Source organism: Octopus sinensis, linkage group LG5 (genome assembly GCF_006345805.1).
Source record: "Octopus sinensis linkage group LG5, ASM634580v1, whole genome shotgun sequence".
NCBI lineage: Eukaryota > Metazoa > Mollusca > Cephalopoda > Octopoda > Octopodidae > Octopus > Octopus sinensis.
The window spans coordinates 16409384-16419606 of NC_043001.1; the positions used below are offsets into that span (position 1 = coordinate 16409384).

General features: G+C 41.5%; 2 protein-coding genes across 2 annotated transcripts in view; one reads left to right on the forward strand and one right to left on the reverse strand.

Moving 5' to 3' along the window:
• Nucleotides 1-583, reverse strand: part of LOC115211981 (uncharacterized protein NKAPD1-like) — a 24772-nt gene extending 24189 nt beyond the window's left edge. The window contains exon 1 of the mRNA XM_029780756.2: nt 403-583. The gene's annotated coding sequence lies outside the window, so the exon portion shown is untranslated. The remainder of the gene's footprint in view (nt 1-402) is intronic.
• Nucleotides 1-10223, forward strand: part of LOC115211716 (PIH1 domain-containing protein 2) — a 16076-nt gene that overhangs the window by 106 nt on the left and 5747 nt on the right. The window contains exons 2-4 of the mRNA XM_036503104.1: nt 3489-3695; nt 5866-5992; nt 9729-10143. Of these exons, the coding sequence (XP_036358997.1) occupies nt 3489-3695; nt 5866-5992; nt 9729-10143 (749 nt within the window). The remainder of the gene's footprint in view (nt 1-3488; nt 3696-5865; nt 5993-9728; nt 10144-10223) is intronic.

The following is a 10223-nucleotide window of genomic DNA, read 5'->3' on the forward strand; positions in this document are numbered from 1 at the left end:
AGACATTTAAACGAGGGTTGAAGGACGATATATAAATATATATACACATATACATGCATATATATATATATACATATATATATATGTATATATATATATATATACATATATGTATATATATATATACATATATGTATATATACATATATATACACACGCACACACATATATATATGTATATCTATCTATATATATGTGTGTGTATATATATGTATACATACATATATATATATATTATATATATATATGTATATATATATATATAATATATATATATATATATATATATGTATATATATATATATATATATATTATATATATATATATATGTATATATATATATACATATATATATATTAGATGTAACTAGGGTGCAAAAAAACACACAAACCTCGACTTACCGTCAGTTTTATGTCATAAACATCAAAGAAAATGGAATCTCGAACAGTATGATCTAAAATGCGTGTGTTTATGTATATATAATCATATATATAAATATATATATATATGTATATACACCAAGTGTATATAATACCTTTGGAGTACAGAATTTGTTTTCACCGTATCGACTTCCGGCAAATATTACATCACCAAACTCTGTAAAGGAAGAGTGTACGCTGTACAAACCGGATCTGACCTTTTTCGCTCGGGTCACGATGCGATGTACACAGAAGTTAGGGAGTAGGGGTAGGGGAGGTATCAATTGTTGGTCATGATGGTGGTGGCGGTGGTGGTGGAAGTGACTAGCTGTTGCCAGGGATACGTGTAAATAATACAAATTCGTAGCCCGTAAATGTAAATGTGATGTTTAAAAAGTGGTTGATTAGTTTTAGTAAAGCAACTTTGAGAGAATAATTCAAGTAAAAGTTGCCGAGATTTTTGTTTTTGAACGGTTTTTCATCAGAATCCTCCCTTTTGGCGTGATTTAAGGTAAGACACAGCAATTTAAGGCTTTCCTGAGAAGGGGACGGAAAGAAATCGCCCGGGAGCTCTCTCTCTCTCTCTTTCTTTCTTTCTCTCTCTCTCCCTCTCTCTATCTATCTATATATAATCGAAGTTAAGGAATACGTACATCCAGTGGTTAGGGTTTAGGGTTGGTCTTAGGGTTAGGGTTTTGTCAAGCCGAAAACCGGCGGTGCACGTATCCTTTACCTCCGCCTATATATATATATATATATATATATATATATATATATATATATCAATAATAAAAGGTGAAATTAATTAATTTAGAAATAATCATCAATTTCACCAAGTAGAGTTCGGCATGTAAAAGACCCATTCAAGGAAGGTTTAAGTAATACTAAGTAATTAAGGGTTCAGCAACGATTTGCCTCACCACACCGAATTTATATATATATATGTGTGTGTGATATATATATATATATATATATATATATATATATATATATTATATATATATATATATATATATATATATATATATATATATATATGTATATATAGTATTTTACTTGTTTCAGTCATTTGACTGTGGCCATGCTGGAGTACCGCCTTTCAGTCGAGTAAATTGACCCCAGGACTTATTCTTTGTAAGCCTAGTATTTATTCTATCGTTCACTTTTGCCGAACCGCTAAGTTACGGGGATGTAGACACACCAGCAGGCGATGTTGGGGAGACAAACACAGACACACATACATATATATATACGACGGGCTTCTTTCAGTTTCCGTCTACCAAATCCACTCACAAGGCTTTGGTCGGCCCGAGGCTATAGTAGAAGACACTTGCCCAAGGTGCCATGCAGTGGGACTGAACCCAGAACCATGTGGTTGGTAAGCAAGCTACTTACCACACAGCCGTCATACATATATATATATGTATATATATATGACATCTTTTACTTGTTTCTGTTATTAGACTGTGGCCATGCTGGGGCACCACCTTGAATAACTTGTATTAGTTGAATGAATCGACCCTAGCACCGGTTGTCAAGTGGTGGTGGGACACACATACACACAGAGCGGGATTCTTTCAGTTTCCCGTCTACCAAATCCATTCACGACCCCGAAAGGATTAAAGGCAAAGTCGACCTCGGCGGAATTTGAACTCAGGACATAACGGCAGACGAAATACAGCTACGCATTTCGTCCGGCGCGCTAATGTCTCTGCCAAATCGCCGCCTTCCACCAATACTACTACCATAATCATTTAGGGTACTTTTTGGTTATCTCAACCCCATTAAAAAAGTTTTTAGAGGGGAGATAACCCCATTTTTTAATGGGGGTGAGATTTCCAAAAAGTACCTCATTTAGTGCCATCACCACTACAGATAGATATGACAGAACTTCTTCCAAACTCTCTTTCTCTTGTCCAAATGTCTTCCTACCATCTACACAGTTCAAAAATTCAGCTGATCATTCAAATTGATTAGTTTTCCCTCCATTGCACTTAACCAGAACACACTTGAGTTATCTCCTCTCTTCAACTAACTCTTCAAATTTTCTTTCTCAACAAAGTTAATCATAACCTATGGTAACATGTCTTAGTGTGTTCCATTTGAAAACTTGACCTGCTATCAGTAGCCTTTGTTGCAACTTTGCCATATTCGCAGGAGTGGCTGTGTGGTAAGTAGCTTGCTTACCAACAACATGGTTCTGGTTTCAGTCCCACTGCCTGTGGCATCTTGGGCATGTGTCTTCTACTATAGCCTCGGGCCGACCAAAGCCTTGTGAGTGGATTTGGTAGATGGAAACTGAAAGAAGCATGTTGTATATATGTATATGTATATATATATATGTGTGTTTGTGTGTCTGTGTTTGTCCCCAAACATCGCTTGACAACCGATGCTGGGGTGTTTATGTGCCTGTAACTTAGCGGTTCGGCAAAAGAGACCGATAAAATAAGTACTAGGCTTCCAAAGAATAAGTCCTGGGGTCGATTTGCTCGACTAAAGGCGGTGCTCCAGCATGGACTCAGTCAAATGACTGAAACAAGTAAAAGAGAAAAGAGAGAGAGTATCATCATCATTATCATTGTCTGCTTTCCATGCTAGCATGGGTGGGAATCGGTTTCAAATTTTGGCTCAAGCCTAGCAATTTCAGGGTGGAAGCATGGAGGTGGAGGTAAGTCGATTACATCGACCCCCCCCCACCTCCTGGCGCTCAACTGGTACTTATTTTATTGACTCCCGAAAGGATGAAAGGCAAAATCCACCTTGGTGGTATTTGAGCTTAGAACAAGAAGACAGACGAAATGCTGCTCAACATTTTGTCTGGCATGTTACCGGTTCTGCCATCATCATCATCATCATCATCATCATCGTTTAGCATCCGCCTTCCATGCTAGCATGGGTTGGACGGTTCAACTGGGATCTGGAAAGCCAGAAGGCTGCACCGGGCCCAGTTTGATCTGGCAATGTTTCTACGGCTGGATGCCCTTCCTAATGCCAACCACTCCGAGAGTGTAGTGGGTGCTTTTTACGTGCCATCTTGCTATTTAATCTTAACACTAATTCTCTTGTAGATGGTGTCAATTCTACCAAACATGCGGAACTCTGGACAGGACACAGTTCTCCAGCAAGCTGAGCAGATTTGGTCAATGCTTGATGACATGGTTCAAAGTGACCCAACAGCTTATAAAAAGTTTATTGAGAATCAGATGAAGGATGCTCATAAGTTTTTAGAAGAAAACGGTACTCAACCAGAATTCGGCTTAAAGGTTAAATTAAAAGTAAGTCACTCATTTAAAGTATCATGTTTGTTTTTTCATGTCTCAACCGATGCTTCTTAAGTCTGACATAATATAAAATGTTATTTGATTTATTTTGCTTTAGAATTATTTGTATATCTGTTTGACTTGTATACATTTGTGTGTATATGTATGTATATCTATCTATCTTTCTCTCTCTCTCTCTATCTATCAATCAATCCATATATATGTGTGTGTTAATTGATGATGATGATACACACACACACACACACATACACACACATATACACATATACATAGTCACAATGAAGATATTCAAACCTCTTATAGGGATATTATTATCCTAGATATACTGGTCTAATATATTGTATTTTGAATAGATATTACTTCAAAGAATAAATTATATAAAATATCATAAAATATCAAATATTATTAAGTTTGAAAAGCAGAGAGATCTAATGGATACAAATCAAGTTAACGATTAACATATTCACCTACAATTGTTTCATTTCACAACCAAAATTAAAACTACAAAACATAAAAATATACAATAATGTAATCCTTGTGCACCCTGATGATTTTCCATCCAAGGTATTTTAGAATGCAAAATTAAATATTGATAGATCGTCATCATCATCATCATCATTATTGTTGTTAACCGTCCGTTCTCCATGCTAGCATGGGTTGGACGGTTTGACCGAGATCTGGGAAGTTAGAAGGCTGCACCAGGCTCTAGTCTGATCTGGCAGTGTTTCTACAGCTGGATGCCCTTCCTAACGCCAACCACTTTGTGAGTGTAGTGATATTGATAGATGTTTTGTAGATTTAATTTTGGTTGTGAATTGAAATAATTGTAGGTGAATGTGTTAATTAATAAATTGATTTGTATCCATTCGATCACTCTGTTTTTCAAACTCAATAAAATATCAAAATCGCTGACGTGGCCGATGACAATACTGCCTGATTGGCATTCGTGCCAGTGGAATGTTAAAAGGACATCTGAGCATGATCGTTGCCAGGGCCACGGATTGGCTCCTGTGCTGGTGACATGTAAAAAGTACCATTCGAGCGTGATCGTTGCCAGTGTCGCCTTACCAGCACATGTGCCAGTGGCACATGAAAAATAACAGTCGAGCGTGGTTGTTGCCAGTGCTGCTGGACTGGCTCCAGTGCAGGTAGCACGTAAAAAACACCTTTTGAGCGTGGTCGTTACCAGAACCACCTGACTGGCCCTTGTGTTAGGAAGGGCATCCAGCTGTAGGAACTTTTCCAAATCAGATTGAGCCTGGTGCAGCCTTCTGGCTCACCAGTCCTCAGTCAAACTGTCCAACCCATGCCAGCATGGAAAGTGGACGTTAGACGACGACGACGACAACAATGATGATGATGATGATGATGATGATGATGATGATGATGATATACGTAACAAAACTGGAAGTTGAAAAATTTTTTGGTATCATTTATTCACATGTTTCATTTGCTAATAAGGATTATTTGAATTTTACAAGTTAGATAGCCATGAAAGTAAGGAATTTCCTTGTAGTGGGACTGAACCCAGAACCATGTGGCTGGTAAGCAAGCTACATACCACACAGCCACTTCATCATCATCATCATCATCTTCATCACTCTCTTTTAATGTCTGTTCTCTATGCTGGCATGTGTTGGTTTGACAGGAAATGGTCAGCTGAAAATCTGCGTGTGCCCCTCATTTATTTGTTTTGGCATGGTTTTCTATGGCTGGATGCCCTTCCTAATGCCAACCACCTTACTGAGTGCACAGTGTGCATTTTACTTGGCTCTGGGACTGGCACATTTAGTGATGTCAACATGAGTGCTTTTGTGCTATCATGTAGCACTAGCATGTGGCGTCAACACGGGTAGTTTAGTGTGGGACCAGCACCCACAAGCCTGCAAGACTACTACTACTACTACTACCAGAAATGCTGCTACTACTACTACAACTACTACTAATACTACTGCTGCTACTACTACTACTACTACTACTACTACTACTAAAACTAATGCTGCTGCTGCTACTACTCCTACTACTAATACTACAGCTGCTGCTACCACCACTACTACTACTACTACTACTAATGCTGCTACTGCTGCTGCTACTCTACTACTACTACTACTACTACTACTACTTTTTAATTTATTGTCTTTTGGTTTGTGATTTCTTTTTGTAGGACGATGACGACTATTTGTTTCTGGAAATCTATTCATCTCTTTTGGTTCCGGCACCAAACTTTGGAGAAAACATTGCAGAGATTCCTTTGTTCATCCAAATTGAAGAAAATTCAGAACATTCCAACAGTTGGTATCTACTTTATAATGTAATTTCGCTGGTCAACGTGGTCTTGGATGTTGGGTGATGACTGAAAGGGGTACAATGTCAAATACAAGCGACCAAAATAGGGGGGGTCTCTGAAAGATCCTTGGTGTAACATACTTGTCAAGGTTCATAGCTTGAAAATTAGGGAGTCTCTCCAGTTCCAACCTGTCTCTTTTTTGCATTGAGAAGTCACGGATCTTTACCTTTTGATGTACAGATTTAAAAAATAATTTTTTGTAACTAAACACTTTCAAACATCGTATACTTGTAGAATGTGTCATATAAAACATCTTTTACTCTTAGCATTTTTGGGAAAATATATATATATATATAGACTGGAGTCTGGTACAGCCCCTTGGCTTACTAGCCCTGGTCAAACCATCCAACCCATGGTAGCATAGCGAACAGACGTTAAATGATGATGATGATGTATAGCCACCTTCATTATAAATACATAATATATATATATATATATATATATCATCATCATCATCGTTTAACGTCCGTTTTCCGCGCTAGCATGGATTGGACGGTTCGACCGGGGATCTGTGAAGCCAGAAGGCTGCACCAGGCTCCAGTCTTATCTGGCAATGTTTCTACAGCTGGATGCCCTTCCTAACGCCAACCACTCCGCGAGTGTAGTGGGTGCTTTTTACGTGCCACCTGCACAGGTGCCAGGGAGGAAGCTGGCCACGTTCGGATGGTGCTTTTTATGTGCCACCGGCACGGAAGCCAGTCGAGGCGGTGCTGGCATCGGCCACAAGTTGGATAGTGCTTTTTACGTACCACCAGACCAGGGATCCTGGCTGGTTCAATTCGATTTTGATTTCGATTTCCCCAACATGTCTTCGCAAGCAAAGGGGGTTGGCATGGGTGCCTGTCGTACAGCCGGATTGGTGTATTTTACGTGCCACCGGCACGGAAGCCAGTGGAGGCGACGCTGGCATTGGCCACGAGTCGGATAGTGCCTTTTACGTACCACCAGACCAGGGATCCTGGCTGGTTCAATTCGATTTCGATTTCGATATATATATATATAATATATATAATCAAAATAAGCAACAGGAATATCCAAGGTAGTGTAGTACAATCGTTTCATGCTACTTAATATATTGATATATATATATATATATTGACTGGAGTCTGGTGCAGCCCCTCAGCTTACTAGCCCTGGTCAAACCATCCAACCCATGCCAGCATGGACAACAGATGTTAAATGATGATGATGATGATACCGTGTTGCACATTTATATATTCTTAAGGAAAGGGTGATTTTCATTTTATAACTGAATGCCATTAAGCTCTCGACTTCTCTCTAGGATTAATTTAATTGGCAGAGTCATTAGTGTGTTGGATAGAATCACCATCATTTAATGCCCTCTTTCCCTGCATATGCACATATATATATATAAATATTCTTTTATTCTTTCATTTGTTTCAGTCACATGACTGCAGCCATGCTGGAGCACCGCCTTTATTTGAGTAAATCAACTTCAGGACTTATTCTTTGTAAGCCTAGTACTTATTCTATTGGTCTCTTTTGCTGAACTGATAAGTTAGAGGGATGTAAACACTCTAACATTGGTTGTTAAGCGATGGTGAGGGAACAAACACAGACACACAAACATTTACTTACACACACACAGATACACACTCACACACACAGATACACACACACCTGGGCTTCTTTCAGTTTCCGTCTACAAAATCCACTCACAAGGCTTTGGTCGGCTCGAGGTTATAGTAGAAGACACTTGCCCAAGGTGCTATACAGTGGGACTGAACCCAGAACCATGTAGTTGGTATGCAAGCTACTTACCACACAACCACTTCTGCATCTCTCTCTCTATATATGTGTACAATAGGCTTCCTTCAGTTTCCATCTACCAAATCCTCTCACTAGACTTTGTTGAGTCTGAGTTTATGGCAGAAGACCCTTGCCCAAGGTGCTACACAGTGGAACTGAACCTGAAACCATTTGGTTAATAAGCAAACTTCTTAACTGCACAACCATGTCTGCACCTGAAACAGAAGTTGATAAATCAAGTGTAAGACTGAAATAAACATCAGAATCCCCTCCTCTTTCCTCCTCTTCCCTCCTTTTTCCTCCTCTTTCATCCTTCCTCTTTCCTCCTCCTCCTCTTCCTTCCCTCCTCCTCCTCTTTCCTCCTTCTTCCCTCCTCCTCCTCCTCCCTCCTCCTCCTTCCCCCTCCTCCTTCCTCCATCCCTCCTCCACTTCATTCCTTCTCTTCCCTCCTCCTCTTTCTCCTCCTCCTCTCCCCCTCCCCTCCCCCCCCTCCCCCCTCCCCCCCCCCTCCTCCACCTCCTCCACTTCATTCCTTCTCTTCCCTCCTCCTCCCTCTTTTTCCCTACTTCCCTCCTTCCCTCTTCCCTCCCCTCCCCCCTCCCCTCACCCTCCCTCCTCCATCCCCCTCCTCCTCCCTCCTCCTCCTCTTTCCTCCTTCTTCCCTCCTCGTCCTCCTTCCCTCCTTCTCTTCTCCCCCTCCCCACCCATTCCTCCATCCCTCCTCCACTTCCTTCCTTCTCTTCCCACCTCCTCCCTCCTCCTCCTCTTTCTCCTTCTTCCCTCCTCGTCCTTCTCCCTCCTTCTCTCCCCCTCCCCCACCCCCTTCCTCATCCCTCCTCCACTTCATTCCTTCTCTTCCCTCCTCCTCCTCTTTCCTCCTTCTTCCCTCCTCCCCCTCCTTCTTCCTTCCCCCCTCCCCCTTCTCCATTCCTCCATCTCCTCCACTTCATTCCTTCCTTCCTCCTCCCGTCTCCTCCTCCTCTTTCCTCCTCTTCTCCTCCTTCTCCCTCCTCCCCCTCCTTCTCCTCTCCCCCTCCCCCTTCCTCCATTCCTCCTCCACTTCATTCCTTCTCTTCCCTCCTCCCGTCTCCTCCTCCTCTTTCTCCTCCCTCCTCGTCCCCGTTCTCCCTCCTCCTCCTCCCTCCTCCTTCTCCCCCTCCCCTCCCCTCCCCCTTCCACCATCCCTCCTCCACTTCATTCCTTCTCTTTTTCCTCCTCCCGTCTCCTCCTCCTCTTTCCTTTCCTCCTTCTTTCCCCCTCCTCGTCCCCTTCCTCCTTCTCCCTCTCCCCCTCCCCCTCCCCTCCCCCTTCCTCCATCCCTCTCCACTTCATTCCTTCTCTTCCTTCTCTTCCCTCCTCCTCCCCCTCCTCTCCCCTCTTTCCTCCTTCTTCCCTCCTTGTCCTCCTTCCCTCCTTCTCCCCCCTCCCCCACCCCCCCTCCATCCCTCCTCCACTTCATTCCTTCTCTTCCCTCCTCCTCCCACCTCCTCCTCTTTCCTCCTTCTTCCCTCCTCCCCCCCTCCCCCTCCCCCTTCCTCCATCCCTCCTCCACTTCATTCCTTCTCTTCCCTCCTCCCGTCTCCTCCTCCTCCACCTCCTCGTTGTTCAACATCAATTTTCCGTTCTGACTTAAGTTTGACAGTTTGACAGCCACCAACAAGCCAGAGGACTTAGTCTTGACAATTTGACAGCAGCCAACAAGCCAGAGGACTGTGCCAAGCTCTAATATCATAAATTTTAAAAATCCCTTGAAGGCGGTACTTTGCTGTGGCTGTAGTTCAATTCCTGAAACCAATAAAAGAATTAAAAAATGTCGAAATTTGTTATAAATGTGGTATGCACTTGAAGAATTCTTTTTGATATTTATCTCCCCCATCTTTTTTCTAATTCTAATTTTTTTCTGATTCCAGAACCTAATAAGCCTCATATTTTAGTTGCCCTGAATCCTCTTCTGACCAGCAAACTGGCACCAAACGGATCCCTTTTAAAGGAGCAGCAGAATTTGGTAGAGTATCTATTAGAGAACATCCAGGCACAAATACCTTTCTCTCTGGTTACAAGTGATTTTTCATTCTTTGACAAAAAGGAATGCAAAGGTGATATTAAAAGATTTCTGCAGTCTTTGAATACAGAAGTCTGTAAGAGAAAGCAAAACACAGTTCCTGACATAAATGGAAATGCCATTAATAGTAACCTGGATAGTATTAAGCTACCACAACAGAGTGAGAAGCTAGAAAGTTCACCGTTACTTAATCTGTCCAAGGAACGACTCCAGACAGAAAGAAAACCAAAGTTAATTGAAGAATTACCAGTTAAGGAACCAAGGTTTGGATTACTTTTTCTTTCTTTTTTCTTTCTTTCTTTCTTTCTTTCTTTCTTTCTTTCTTTCTTTCTTTCTTTCTTTC